At 38.2% G+C, this 16185-nt stretch overlaps 1 protein-coding gene across 2 annotated transcripts in view; it reads right to left on the minus strand.

Annotated features, from left to right (window-relative positions):
• HYDIN (HYDIN axonemal central pair apparatus protein) overlaps nt 1-16185 on the minus strand; it is a 378288-nt gene that overhangs the window by 2199 nt on the left and 359904 nt on the right. Inside the window, exons 84-85 of one of the 2 annotated variants that reach the window (XM_030298918.1) lie at nt 9756-9986; nt 928-1152 (exon numbers count right to left, since the gene is read on the minus strand). In XM_030298918.1, coding sequence (XP_030154778.1) covers nt 928-1152; nt 9756-9986 — 456 coding nt within the window. The remainder of the gene's footprint in view (nt 1-927; nt 1153-9755; nt 9987-16185) is intronic. The other variant, XM_032591379.1, reaches the window with a different exon arrangement.

Genomic DNA, 16185 nt, shown 5'->3' on the forward strand with positions numbered 1-16185 from the left:
AGCATAACCTAGCTTCTCCCGACTGGTATGATTGGTAAAGAGCCTATGCCTCTTGACTATAGCCATGGACCCGCTGATGCTAACTGGCACATGGGCACCCAGTGCAAAGGCTACACTCCTAGCTTCCCTTGTTGCTAGGCGTGGTCTTATGCAGTTTTGTTCAAGGGAATGTGAGTGGAAAGGATATATATAGCTCCCGCCTTTCCCCTTTGTACCTGGCTGGAATGCAACATCCTGGTAAGCTCTCTTGGTCCCTGTGGATCCAAGCAACTCTCTACAGAGGGGAGAGCATCGGGGCAGAAAGAGTCTGGATGCCTGATGTCACGGAGCTACCACTCCAGCCCAAACTGCTTATGCTCACCCCGTTATTTGAGAGAGGAATAGCTTTTACTTTGTTGTTATTTGGGGCTTCTGTTTCAGGAGCTAAACCTGTATTCCAATTGATATAATAGGTAACATATATGCAGCATTTATTATGAGCCAAGCTCTATGAAAGTGGTTTTATATGCACCCTTTAAAAGCCCCACAGCAATCGTGTGAGGTTGGGGTGTTATTACCATTTAGAGAAAAGGTTAGAGTAAATTATTCATACAAAGAGTAAGTGGTGAAGCCAGGGTTCAAATCCAAGTCTCGATTTCACAGCCTCTACTCATGACCACTGAGCTCTACTGTCCCCTTTAGTGACCAGTGCACATGCTGTGGGAAGCAAAACTCCCCTCACCCCCACCTTAACTTGTTAAGATAGACTCTATAAGGAAGAACCCAGGCCTGATACTGTTTATTTATACCTGGGAGTTTCCAGGCTAGATGAAGCGCCTGACTCCCTGTGCGTTTCACATTTCTGCACCCCCTGTGTCCTCCTCTTATTACTTTTAAGCTTAGACTCCCAGCAAGGGGAGGGCAGAGGGTGGGACAGTGGCTACTCACCCTGCAGTAGTATTCTGTCTTCTGCCGGGTGTAATTGGTAAACTTGGCAAAGATGCTCTGACCGCTGCCAAGAACCGTCTGGAAGTGGATGGGCTTTTCAGGCAGTGCTGGCAGGGCCTTCAAATTGAGCTCATACAGGTAGTAACCCAAATCATTGTTGTGCAGTGTTAGTCTCCCAAAGGTTTCTCCGGCTCTCAGGGGCTGGAATTCAAACGAGAATGTGCCCTGCCAGAGAAGACAGAGGCTCCTATGATGCTGAGAGTCTGACCCATCCCTTGCTACCCAGTGACCTCAGAGTAGGTTGGTGCCAGAAATGGTGCTTCACAAGAAATTGCTCACACTGATCTTGAGCCTGGGGAATCTCTGTCCAAACTGGTCTTTTCCCTCCCCTGTACCCCTTCTAACTTTACCTAGAAATACCCCAGAGGTATTTATATATCTGGAATCTCCTTGAATCTAAGAGATACTGGTTCCTCTCTTAAGAAGCACACTTATGGCAATGGGGGTGAGTGTTTCCAGAAGGAGGGCTGAAGATCAGCAGCTCCTTTTTTGCTCACAGCCAAGCTCAGAACAACTTCCTGGGTCCTACCTTCATTCAGGGAAGGTTTTCTCCTTCTTCTATTTTTGCCCATGGCAAAACAAAACAAGAACCAAAGAGTATTGCTTATAATAACAAAATAAGGGAAATAATTAAAACGAGTTAGCAGTAAGAAATTGGCTAAATAAGTGATAGTTTATCCTCGCCAGTGGAATACTAGGTGGCCATTGAAAAAGAAGGGGCCGTGCTATAAGCACTGACATGAAAGGTGTTGATGATATTGAAAGTGAAAGGAAGGAGGTTCCATAAATTATGCAAAGCATAAGCTCATTTTTGTGAAGAAGAATATGTCTATGCAGGTATAGAAAAGAGACAGCAAGGATATATATCAAATTGTTACCAGTAGTTATCTTGAGGTGAGGAAAATGGGACTTGAGGACTTTCATTTTCTGTTCCATATACTTTTGTATAGTTAAAATTTTGTTTTTATCATGAGTAGGTATTGTTTCTTTTTAAAAAGAACTAGTTCTTCTTATTGAAAAATAGAATAAAAGGAGGATATCATCAAAGTTGTTGTAGATGGTTAACAGGAAAGAATATAGTGTACAAATCTAGATGATTTTGTCACGGCTTAAAAATTTAGATGAAAATGGACAAATGTATAAAAATATAACTTACAAAAACAAACTCAGTAGATGAAAACTTATATAGTCCCATAACCATTAAAGAAATGTAATCAATAGTAAAAAAGTTTTCCCTTAACAAAATTCCAGGATCATAATGATTTACTTGTAAGTTCTATTAGACAATCTAGTATCCCACAAATTCTTCCAGAGGAGAGAAAAAGAGGGAACCCATCTCACTTATAAGATTTTGATACCAAAATCCAACAAGGCTAACAGGAGAAAAGAAAATTGGAGACCAGTTTCTCCCCTGAACATATATACAACTTGCCTCATAAAAATGTTATCCAATTTAATCCAGCAATATATAAAGAAGAAAACGTTACATGACAAAGTTGGGTTTCTTCCATGAATGAAAAGTTGGTTTAACGTTGGAAAAACCAACCAGTTGCCACATTGGTACATTAAAAGGAGGACAATGATATGGACATCTCGATAGATGCAGTGAAAGCATGGGATAAAACTCAACATCCATTCATAGTGTTAAAAAAAAACTCTTAGCAAACTAGGAATAGAAGGGGACATCCTTAATCTGATAAAGGGTATCTATGAGAAACCTAAACAAACATAATAAATGGTGAAACTTTGAAAGCTTGCCCTTCAAGATTAGGAACAAGGAATCTTTCTACTACCTTTCTTGTTCTGCAGGTCCTAGATAGCCCTATTAAGGCATGAAAAGGAAATTACAGGAAGAAGTTTATAATGGAAGAAACAAAATTGTAATTACTTACAGATGAATGATTATACATGTATAAAATTCAAGAATCTATAACTGAAATTATTATTGATAAGTGAATTATATAAGATGGTTGGGTAAAAAGTCAATACACAAAAAGTTAAAAATAGAACTACCCTATGATCCAGCAATCACATTACTGGGTATTTACCCAAAAAATACATAAATGCTAATTCAGAAGGATACATGCACCCCTATGTTTGTAGCAGCATTATGTACAACAGCCAAATTATGGAAACAGCCTAAGTATCCATTGATCGATGAGTGGATCAAGAAGATGTGATGTGATGTGATGTGTGTGTGTGTGTGTGTATGTGTATGTATATATACACACGTGTGTATGTGTATATATATATATATATATATATATATATACATACACATACACACAGTGGAATATTTTGAGCCATAAAAAAGAATGAAACCTTGTCATTTCAAATGACATGGTTGGATCTAGAGAGTATAACACTAAGCAAAATAAGTCAGTCAAAGAAAGACATATACCATAGGATTTCACACATATGTGGAATTTAAGAAACAAAATAAACAAGATAAGGGGAAAAAAAGACAAACCAAGAAACAGATTCTTAATTATAGAGAACAACTATAGACCAATTTCCCTGATGATCATGGATGCAAAAATCTTCAACAAGATATTAGCCAACCAGATCCAACAATACATTAAAAAAATTATTCACCACGACCAAGTGGGATTTATACCTGGGATGCAGGGCTGGTTCAATATCTGCAAAACAATTAACATGATTCATCACATCAATAAAATAAAGGACAAGAACCATATGATCCTCTCAATAGATGCAGAGAAAGCATTTGACAAAATACAGCATCCTTTCTTGATAAAAACCCTCAAGAAATTAGGGATAGAAGGAGCACACCTTGAGATCATAAAAGCCATCCATGAACGACCCAATGCTAATATCATCCTCAATGGGGAAAAACTGAGACCTTTCCCCGTAAGGTCAGGAACAAGACAGGGATGTCCACTCTCGCCACTGTTATTCAACATAGTATTAGAAGTCTTAGCCTCTGCAGTCAGACAACACCAAGAAATAAAAGGCATCCAAATCAGCCAGGAGGAGGTCATACTTTCACTCTTTGCAGATGACATGATACTCTATATGGAAAACTCTAAAGATTCCATCAAAAAAATGCTAGAATTGATTCATGAATTCAGCAAAGTTGCAGAATATAAAATCAATGCCCAGAAATCGGTTGCATTCCTATACACCAACAATGAAGTGAGAGAAAGAGAAATCGATCCCATTTAGAGTTGCACCAAAAACCATAAAATACCTAGGAATAAATCTAACCAAAGAGGTGAAAAATCTATATGCTGAAAACTATAGAAAGCTTATGAAAGAAATTGAGTAAGACACACACACACACAAAAGGAAAAAGAGTCCATGCTCCTGGATAGGAAGAACAAATATTGTTAAAATGTCAATACTACCCAAAGCAATCTACATATTCGATGCAATCTCTATCAAAGTAACACCAGTATTCTTCACAGAGCTAGAACTAACAGTCCCAAAATTTGTATGGACCCAGAAAAGACCCAGAATAACCAAAGAAATCTTGAAAAAGAAAACCAAAGCAGAAGGCATCACTATCCCGGACTTCAAGCTATACTACAAAGCTGTAATCATCAAGACAGTATGGTACTGGCACAAGAACAGACACTCAGATCAATGGAACAGAATAGAGAACCCAGAAATGGACCCACAAATATGTGGCCAACAAATCTGTGACAAAGCAGGAAAGAATATCCAATGGAAAAAAGACAGTCTCTTCAGCAACTGGTGCTGGGAAAACTGGACAGCGACATGCAGAAGAATGAACCTGGACCACTTTCTTACACCATACAGAAAAATAAACTCAAAATGGATGAAAGACCTCAATGTAAGACAGGAAGCCATCAAAATCCTAGAGGAGAAAGCAGGCAAAAACCTCTCTGATCTTGGCTGCAGCAACTTCTTACTCAACACGTCTCTGGAGGCAAGGGTAACAAAAGCAAAAATGAACTACTGGGACCTCATCCAAATAAAAAGCTTCTGCACAGCGAAGGAAACAATCAGCAAAACTAAAAGGCAACCTTCGGAATAGGAGAAGATATTTGCAAATGCCATATCAGATAATGGGTTAGCATCCAAAACCTATCAAGAACTTATCAAACTCAACACCCAAAAAACAAACAACCAGTGAAGAAATGGGCAAAAGACATGAATAGACACTTCTGGAAAGAAGACATCCAGATGGCCAACCGACACATGAAAAAATGCTCAACATCACTCATCATCAGGGAAACACAAATCAAAACCATGATGAGATACCACCTTACACCTGTCAGAATGGCTAACATTAACAAGTCAGGCAACAACAGATGTTGGTGAGGATGCAGAGAGAGAGGATCTCTTTTGCGCTGCTGGTGGGAATGCAAGCTGGTGCAGCCACTCTGGAAAACAGTATGGAGGTTCCTCAAAAAACTAAAAATAGAACTACTCTATGACCCAGCAATTGCACTACTAGGCATTTATCCACGGAATACAGGTGTGCTGTTTCAAAGGGACACATGCACCCCCATGTTTATAGCAGCACTGTCAACAATAGCCAAAGTATGGAAAGAACCCAAATGTCCATCAATGGATGAATGGGTAAAGAAGATGTGTGTATACACACACACACACACACACACACACACACACACACAGACACACACAATGGAGTATTATTCGGCAATCAAAAAGAATGAAATCTTGCCATTTGCAACTGCGTGGATAGAAGTAGAGGGTATTATGGTAAGTGAAATTAGCCAGTCAGAGAAAGACAAAAATCATATGACTTCATTCATATGAGGACTTTAAGAGACAAAACAGATGAACATAAGGGAAAGGAAAGAAAAATAATATAAAAACAGGGAGGGGGACAAACCATAAGGGACTCTTAAATATGGAGAAAAAACTGAGGGTTGCTGGAGGGGTTGTGGGAGGGGGGAATGGGCTAAATGGGTAAGGGGCACTAAGAAATATACTCCTGAAATCATTGTTGCACTATATGCTGACTAATATGGATGTAAATTTTAAAAAATAAAAAATAAAATTTAAAAAAAAGTATAGAGAACAAAGTGATGTTTACCAGAGAGGAAGGCAGTGGGGCGATGAGGGAAATGTAATGGGGATTAAGGAGTGCACTTGTTGTGATGAGCATTGGGTGATGTATGGAATCATTGAATCACTGTATTGTACACCTGAAACTAATATAACACTGTATGTTAACTAACTGGGATTAAAATAAAAAAACTTAAAAAGACAAAAAAGGGGGCAAAGTCAATATACAAAAATCAGTTATATTGTTACATACTATAACCAATAGAAAACAAAATTTTAAAAAATACCATTTACAATAGCACCAAAATATATAAAACCTAGACATAAATCTAACAAAATATGAGTAAGCCTTTTACATAGAAAACGAAAAAAATATTGTTGAGAGAAATTAAATAAGAAGAGTTAAATAAATGGAGATCTGCTCATGAGTTAGAAATCTCAATTGTGTAAAGACTGGAATTCTCTCTGTGATAAATATGCTTCAAGATGGCCCCCGGTGATCCCCACCCGCCTGCTATTACACTCTTGTGTTATCCTCTCCCATTTGTGCCAGGGCTGGTCTGTGTGACCACTAGTACATGGCAGAGAGATGGCATGTCACTTCTGAGATGAAGTGGAAAAGACTGTGGTTTCTGTCTTGTGCGTGCTCTCTCTCCCTTGCTCTCTCAGCTTCCCTCAGACCACTCACTTTTAGGAAGTGAGCTGTCATGTTGAAAGCAGCTGGAGGGAGAGGTGTATGTGGTGAGGAACTGAAGCCTCCAGCCAGTAGCCAGCAAGGAACTAAGGCCTTTCCAACAACTCCATGAGTGAGTTTAGAAGCAGATTATCCAGCCCCAGTCAAACCTAGAGATGACTGGAGTCCTGCTGACAACTGACTACATCCTCATGAAAGACCCTGACTACACAGCTAAGCTGCTGCTCGTGGATTCCTGATCCTCAGAAACTGTGTATATAATAAATGTTTGTGGGTTTAAGCTGCTGATTTTTAGGGTAATTTGTTATGGGTCAACAGGTAACTAATACATTCTTAAAATAACCCAATCAAAATCCTAATAGTTAATTTAATTTTTTTGGAAGAACATGACAAGCTGATTTATATGGAAATGCAAAGGGCCAAGAATAGCCAAGATACTCTTGAAGAACAGAAATGTAAGAGACTACCAAGTCTTAATGTAACATCACCAGAAGCATATTATGATTTTAATGTAATTAGTAATATAGCTTCAAAGTATATAAAGCAAAAACACAACAGAACTACAAGGACAAACAGACAAATCCCTGTCAGAGTGGTGACTTTAACACACTCTCTTAAATCTGACCAAACAAGCAGACCAAAATATCAGCTAGGGTACAGAGAATGAACATCAAAATGGCAAACACATGCTTTTTAAAAATAAATGGAAGATTAAGGAAAAGATCATATAGTGGGCCGTAGAGCAGATCTAAACAAATTCTAGAGCACTGAAATAGGGAATATATTCCCTGACCACAAAATAATTTAAAAAATAACATATAGAACAATCCACATGTTTGGAAATTGAGAAACACTTATAATAACCCATGAGTCAAAAAAGAAGTATTAATAATAATGAAAGGACATTTTTGAACTTAATGACAAAATATACTACATGTAAAACTTTGTACACTGCAGCTAAAGCAGCACTTAGAGGGCAACTTATAATCTTAAATGTGCATATTGGAAAATAAAGAAAACTAGAAGTTAATGCACTAAGCATCCATCTTAGAAGTTAGGTAAAGCACCAGTAACCCAAAAGAAGCAGAAAGAAGGAAATAATAAAAAGGTCAGAAATCAAGCAACTGAAAACAAACATACAATAAAGAGTACCAACAAAATAAAAAAATGCCTTCTTGAATATAAGATATACTGAGAAACCTCTAGAAAGACCAATCAAGAAATAGAAGGTACAACCAATATTAGAGATGAAAAAGGAACATCACATAAGGAAGTAGTAAGAGGATATTAACAATGTTATGCCAATTTTGTGAATATATGGATGAAACAGACATGCTATCATTACTGATTCAAGAAGAAACAGAAAATCTGAGTAGTGTGATAACTCATGAAAGGAATCAAATCAGTAGCAGACAATCTTCTCACAAAGAAAACCCCAGGGCTCATTGGCTTCATCCGTGGTTCAAGGAAGACATAATTTCAATCTTTTATAGACTCCTTCACAGACTTGAGGAAGCAGGCAAATCCCCGATTCTTTTTCTATCGCTGGTGGAACGGGAACTCAAATTGGACAAAGAATACAAGAAAGGAAATCTGGTCCATTCTCGCTCATGACCACAGAGGCAAATCTCCAACACAAACTGTTATCCGACTAAAGCCAATCTGTTTGTAAAAAGGTAAATTAAGACCATGAGGAGCTATTAGTTTATTGTATTGGCAAACCTTTAAAAATGTGACAATGCCAAAAGTTGGTGAGCTCTCATTGCTCACTGGAGATTCTCTCCTGACTGGCAATTAAAGGCAAGCACACCCTGTGACCCGGTGATTCTACTCCTGGGTGTACGCTGGGGAGAAACACACCGTGTACATCAGGAAGGCACTTGCACGGTGAGGTCCATGGCAGCATATTTCATGATAGCCAAACACTGAAGCCAACACAGATGTCTGGCCTCAGTAGGATGGATATCTAAATTGTGGTATAGTCGTATGATGGAATATTCTACAGTGGTGAGGATGGATGGACCTCAGCTGCATGCATCAGTGTGATGATCGTCAGAATATACAATACTGAGCAAGGTATAAAACACTGAAGAATGCAATTAGTAGGATTTCTTTTGTATAAAGTTTGAAAGCAGACAAACCCAAACCATATGGCTTAAAAGCAAGAAATGATTACAAAATAAGGATAGTGGGAACTTTTAGGGGTGAGGGATGATACTGTGAGTGGGGATAGAGGTTTCTGGGGGTGGTGGCAACTTTTTATTTCCTGGCCTGGGTACTGGTTATACAGATAGTTCTTTCATAGTTATTTAAGTGAACCTGTTTTAGTACATATATATACATATATACATACATATATATATATATATATATATATATATATATATATATATATATCTCCTAGTTTTCTGTGTAGATTTTATAATTCATGATGAAAAATATAAAAATAAAATAAAGGGCATGGAAGGTCTCTGAAGAACACACCAGGTTTGGGGTTCTGAAGGGGAAAGCAGAGCTAGAGTGGATGCAGGGAATAAGCAGGTGGGCTCAAGCTGGAGAAACAGAAGGGATTTTGATGGAATCTAGACAGTGAGAATTTGGAGCCATACATCAAAAAGAGTCAAAAGAAAGTTCATCTCCACAGCAGCCCAGAATTCCAGGGCACGTCTTCTCAGCAGTCACAGGTTATGTGTCTTTCCTGAAGCGGGTCTGTGCACAAGCAAACATACAAACGAGACTGCCTGCTGTTCACTCGATACACTACTATGTCCCTTGCTTCCCTCTTCACCACGTATATACTACGTTACCTTTATAATTAGCAAAAAACAAAAATGTTTTCAGTTTGAACAAAGCGAACAAGTGTATAACAGAGGCAAGTGTTCATGATTAGTAAGTCCCTTTTACATGTCTGAACCAAAGGGCAGAAGGGGAGAGGACAGATCAGGAGTGTGATTGATGCACCGTCCCCTGCCTTCCCACTCCTGGGGCTGGCCCAGCTTCAGGGATGCCTCTATCACAGATATCAGGGAGCCCCTGGTAGCCAGGGTCATACCTCAGAGTTGGCAGGCACCACAAACTGGGAAGGCAGGCTGATGTCAGGGACCCTGCATTCCATGGAGAAGGTCACTGTATAGGGCAGAGGGTTCTCCACCTTGATGGAGGCTGATGTGCTCTGCCGGACGGGGCTCACCATCTCAATGGTTTTGATGACGCCTGAAGGGATGACCCTGAAACCCACCATGTAGTATAAAAACTCATTGGTCACCTCGTTTCGGAAGATCACCTGGGTTCGCAGGGAGAGGGGGAGGAAGAAAGCAGGGGAGAGGGGTTAGTGGAGGGTCTTCAGCTGTCTTGAGTTCCTTCTGTCTATTAGCATTGCCTGGGTACATACAGCATGGGTGCCAGGCTGACACGGGCACTCCCACCCTGTCTGAATCCCTACCAGCCACCCTTTTCTCCTTCCTATGCCCACTGCTGCTGGAATAGACAACAATACTAATAGTAATAATGACGGCATCTAACATTTAATGAATGATTACTGTGTGCCAGGCACTAGAAGTACTTAGTTAACTTAAACAATTTGTAGGCAACATTATTATTCCCCTCACTGTTTGTTTGTTTGTGTTTTTTAAAGCCAAAGAAACTGAAGTTTAGCAAAGTTAAGTTATCTTGCCAAGGTCACATGTAGAGAGAAGTGTCAGAGCCAGGATTTGAACCAAGTTGATCTGACTCCAGAGCCCACACTTGTGACTGCAGTACATTGTCTCCTCACCTCTGCAGTTGATGTGGTAAGTTGCTCACCTTTTTCTGCTTGTTTCCCAGGTGACTGATGATGTTGGGCATCTTCTCATGTGCTTATTGGTCATTCACACATTACTTCTGTGAAATAGAGTCTATTGGAGTCTTTTGCCCTTTTTAATACTTTGAGTTGTTTATATTATTATTAGTATATGGTAATAGTTCTTTACGGATCTGACTTTTTACTTTCAACTTCTTCCTGTCTTTAGCTTTAGAGTGCTTCTGGCACCCTGTCTTTTAATTGGAGTGTTCAGTCTTTTACATTTAAAATAATTCTTTTTTTAATGTTTATTTATTTTTGAGATATTGTGAACAGGGGAGGGGCAGAGAGAGAGAGAAAGAGAGGATCCTTAGCAGGCTCTGTGCTGACAGCAGCAAGCCCGATGCAGGGCTGGAACTCAAACTGTGAGATCACGCCTGAGTCGAAGTTGGATGCTCAACTGACCAAGCCACCCAGGTGCCCTAAAATAATTATTTCTATGTTTAGGTTGAAGTCTGCCTTCTTGTTGGTTATTTTCCATTTGTCTTATTTATTTATTTACTTATTTACTTACTTATTTTGTTTCTCTGTTATTCCTTTCCTGTTTCCTTTTGGCTCGACATGCAATCTTTTGTAATGTATTTTATTTCCTCTACTGGCTTCTTAGCTATATTTTTTAATAATAGATTTTTAGTGGTTGTTCTACAGCTGACAATATGAATTTTTAACTTGTGAAATTTATTTTGAGTAGTATTTTATCACTTCCCACTTTATAACTGACCCTTCATGCTCCTTATGCACACTTCCAATTCGGCAAATGTGCTAACCTTACTAAAGTATAATTTTATTGACCTAACCACTCTATCTTCTGTGCTTTTGTTGTCATATCTTTTACTTCTACACACATAAGAACACCCACCTAACAGCGTTATCATATTTGCTATAAACTGTCAGTTGTCGTTTTTAGAAAGTTCTTAGAAGCTGCGTGTGTGTGTGTGTGTGTGTGTGTGTGTGTGTATGTGTACTTATTTACCATTTTTAGATTTTTAGGGCTCTCTTTCCTTCCATTAGACCCAAATTGCTAACTGGTATAATTTTTCCTCAGGCCAAAGAATACCTATCAATGTGTTGTTTTCTAATGTAAGTCTGCTGGCAGTGAATTCTCTCATGTTTTCTCTGAAAATATCTCCATTTTAAAGGATGTTTTCAGTGAATAAAGAATTCTAGGTTGATAGAACTTAGCATTTTGCAGATGGCTTCCATTATAACTGAAGAGAAGTCAGAAGTCTTTTTATTGTTTTCCCCTGTTTTAGATCTTTTGTATCTGGTTGTCTTAAGCTTTTCTCTTTCTCTTTGGTTTTCAGCAGTTTTACTATGATGTACACAGACATGGTTTTCTTGTATCTCATGGTTTTCTTTGTATTTCTCCTGCTTGAGGTTTGCCAAGTTTCTTGGATCTGTAATGTTTTTTAATCAAATCAGAGAAATTTCAGCAATTTTTTTTCAAATAGTTTTCTGCTCCATACTCACTTTCTTCTCTTCTAGGACTCACATTACTTATGAATTAAAAATTTTTATACTTTCCCACAGGTTCCTGAAGCTCTGGTTCTTTTTATTCAATCTTTTTTCTCTTTATCATTCAGATTAGAAATGTTCTATTGATTTGTTTCAAGTTCACTGAATCTTCACATCTCCAATCTGCTGTTAAGCACATCCAGTGAAATTTTCATTTCAGTTTATTGTAGTTTTCTATTATCAAATATCTGTTCAGCTCCTTTTTTTAAAATATAGTTTCCATTTCTTTGCTGGGATTCCTGATCTGTCTAATTATTTGAAATATTTTCTTTTATTTCTGATCATGTTTATAAAAGCTGCTTTGAAGTCTTTGTCTGCTAAATGCAATATCTGGCCCATTTTGGAGTCCGTTTTCATTGCCTGTATTTTTCTTGACTATTGGTTACATTCCTCTCCTTCCTTACAAGTCTAGTAATTTTTGTTTATGTACTGGACATTGTTGATAATCATTGTAGAGATTCTGGATTCTGTTACCTTCCATGTGAGAGTGTTGATTTTATTCTAGGAGGCAGTTCAATTATTGACTGATAAGCTTGTGTAGGTTTGGTTTTATGCTTTGTTAGAGCAGACCTATAGAAAGCTCAAGGTGTTTTTCGAGACCTTCCAACTTGGTGGGATTCAGTCTCCAAATTTTGTCCTTCCTACAGATCTTGTTGCGGCTTAGTTTTAGGCTTTCTAAGGGCCTAAAAGGACTTATTATAAGGGCATGGCCCTTTCTTCGGGCCTTTCTGGTATTTCAACTGGGTTCCTAGGATGTTAATGAGATGTTAATGTAATCTCTCCACTCTGGCTGAGCCAAACCTCCAATGTTCCCTGGGCACTGATCAACGTATCTTTGTTCCTTTATCAATCTCTTTTAGAAGCTGCTCTCTGATAAATCTCATGTAGTCTCACCTTGTGCATGTGCAGTACAACTGTCAGCCAAAGACTTTGAAGGGTATTCCCACACACACTTTTGTCTCCCTTCCCCCTGACATCCTGCCACTCGATGCATTGCCCCACTCCTACCTTATAGAGACCAGCTATTTCAACTGCACCAAATTTTAATTTCTGTATCGTCAGCTCACTGGGGCTCTTGTGTTTTGCTTAGATTCTAGCTCACTGCATTGCAGTCAAGAAATTGTCCCTTGGCAGAGAGCCAGGATAATTGTGGAGATTCATCTCATTAGCTTTTCTTCTCTTTGAGGGATTGCGGTATTGTGCTACTGTTGTCCAATGCCTGAGAAGGGTTGCCTCAGATATTCTGTTCAGTTTTATGGTTGTTTATGGTGGCAGTAGTAGTTACTCCATCATCGTCAGAAGCGCTTTTGACTTTTTTAAAAAAACTTTTGTATTGTTAATTTGAATACTTAACATTATTTTTTAAATGTTTACTTACTTTTTTGGGGGGAGGTGCAGAGAGAGAGGGAGACATAGAATCCAAAGTAGGTCCCAGGCTCTGAGCTGTCAGCACAGAGCCCAATGTGGGGCTTGAACTCACAGATTGCAAAATCATGACCTGAGCCAAAGTCGGATGCCTAACTGACTGAGCCATCCAGGAGCCCCTAATACTTATTATTGTAAAGAGATCTGTGATCTGAGTTCCCTGTTATTTTCAGTTAACACTTTAAAACATGTATTTACGTATATTTTTCTGTTTACAGCTACAGTTTATGGCTATCTCTATTCGTGCCCTACCTTTCTTGATGAAGAAACAAGTATCTTTCATTTCCCCATTTTCTTCCCACTAATTGAGAAAAAAAATTTCTTTGCATTATTTTATTTCTCCCCTTGCTATTTCCTATATTGAGGTCATATGAAATTTTCACTTCAGATTGCTTTTCAGCAATTATTTGAAATTACCTATTAATATAATTTTGAGTCTTTGTTCATTATAACCTTTTGTCTTCTTCTTGAATTCATTTACTTATTTTTAAAATTTTGCTAATTTAAAAACTTATTATTTTGTGGTGCTTCTTTCAAACAGGGATTATATATATGGGTAGGTTATTTTGAGTCCTTGCAAGTTTAAAAATATCTTTATTTTGCCCTTGTAACAGTTTTGTTTGGAAAAGGTTCTAGATTGAAAACACTCTAAATCATATGAATAGCTTACTCCATTGCTTCTTGTATTCAGTGTTGCCATGAGAAACCTGATGTTATTGTGATTATTTCCTTTTACTTTCTTTAGAATCATTTAGGATTTTCTTTTTTATCCCAGTTTTCTACAATTTTGGTCTCACCTATTTAGATGTGAGTCTTTTTTTCATTCACCCTATTTGGAAAGTTGGTGGGTCCCTTCAATTAGAAGACTCAGTCTTTCTCAAACAGTTCTGGAAGTTTTTTTTAATGTTTATTTATTTTTGAGGCAGAGAGAGAGGGAGCTAGGGAGGGGCAGAGAGAGAAGGAAACACAGAATCCAAAGCAGGCTTCAGGCTCTGAGCTGTCAGCACAGAGTCCAATGAGGGTCTAGAACTCATGAAGCATGAGATCATGACCTGAGCCAAAGTTGGATGCTTAACCGACTGAGCCACCCTGATGCCCCTGGAAGTTTTTCTTCAATTATTTTGAAGAGTATTTTCTTCCTTCTATTATCTTGCTTTCCTGTTTTGGGAGCTCTTAGTAGATAGATATTAGAACTTTTTGATGTATATTTTCTGTGTCATACTTCCTTTCTTTTTTTGAAACAGCTTTATTGACATGCAATTCACATACCATATAATTCACCCAATTAAAGTGTATAATTCAGTGGGTTTTAGTACATTCACAAAGTGGTGCAAATATCACCACAATCAATTTTAGAACATTTTTATCACCCCAAAAAGAAACCCTGCACCCATTACCAATCATTCCCCATTTCCTCCTAACCCATCGCCACTAATTTACTTTCTCTTTCTATAGATCCGCCTATTCTGGACATTTCATATAAACGAAATCATACAATATGTGGCCAGTTGTGACGGCTTTATTTAGCTATCATAATTCCTTCAAGGTTCATTGATGTTTTGCATGTATTAGCACTTCATTTCCATTTCTTTTTATTGCCAAATAATATTCCATTATATTTGTCCATTTGGGTTGATGACATTTGGTTTGTTTTGTTCGGTTCTACTTTTTGGTTCTTATGAATAATGCTGCTATGAACATTTATGTACAGGTTCTTGTATGGACATATATTTTCATTTATCCTGAGTATATACCTAGGAGTGAAATTGCTGAGTCACACGGTAACTCCATGTTTAACCATCTAAGGAATGCCAGACTGTTTTCCACAGCAGCTGCGCCATTTGCACTCCCACCAGCAATGTATGAGGGATCCAACTTCTCCACACCCTCTTCAGCACTTATTATTTCCTTCCACTCTTGCCATTTCTTTGTGCTCATGTGCTAAATCAGCTCTATCTTCTAACTTACTAGTAATCTCTTCCTCAGAGTTCATTATACTATTCAGCCTTCCTCTAAGGTTTTCCATTAAAAATATTCAATTTTTAAATGTTTAGGGTCTCTGATTGTCTTCCACAATAGCCTGTTCTTTTTCATGGGTATGATTATCTTCCTTTATTCCTTTGAGGGTATTAATAATGTTCACTAAAAATATTCTGTTTGCTTTAATGACTCTTTTATCTTAGGGGTTCCCCTTTGTTGAGCTGGTGTTTCTATTTATGGTGGCTTTTTTTTTCTTCAGATGTTTTATGATACTTTGATTCTAAGGTTCTCTGTTAGTCTATGAATGTGATCTGAGTGGAGCAGTCTACCTCAGTGATTTTAGGAGAGGGGATGACATCCCACTGTGTGAGTTTTGTCCATATCTCTTCTGGAGGTAGGAGATGGGTTCCTAGGTTCTTTCTTTTTTCACTTTAAAATCTCCCTAGCTGATTCCTTCCTTCATCATAGCTTCTGATACTATCTGTAAATGAGTAATTTCCATATGTTATCTTCAGCCCTAATCTCTCCTGTGAGCGACTGACCCATATATACTCCTTTTCTTCAAAGCATGTATCTCATTTTGTAATTATACATTCATAGTACCATTATTTGGTTAATGCCCTTCTCCTTTCACTGGACAGTGCATTTGATGAAAACAGAGACTGCGCCTATTTTTGATCATTGCTGTGTTGCCAGCACTTAGTTTAGAGTGTGGCATATATGC

The sequence above is a fragment of the Lynx canadensis genome, chromosome E2 (genome assembly GCF_007474595.2).
Source record: "Lynx canadensis isolate LIC74 chromosome E2, mLynCan4.pri.v2, whole genome shotgun sequence".
Classification (NCBI taxonomy): Eukaryota; Metazoa; Chordata; class Mammalia; order Carnivora; family Felidae; genus Lynx; species Lynx canadensis.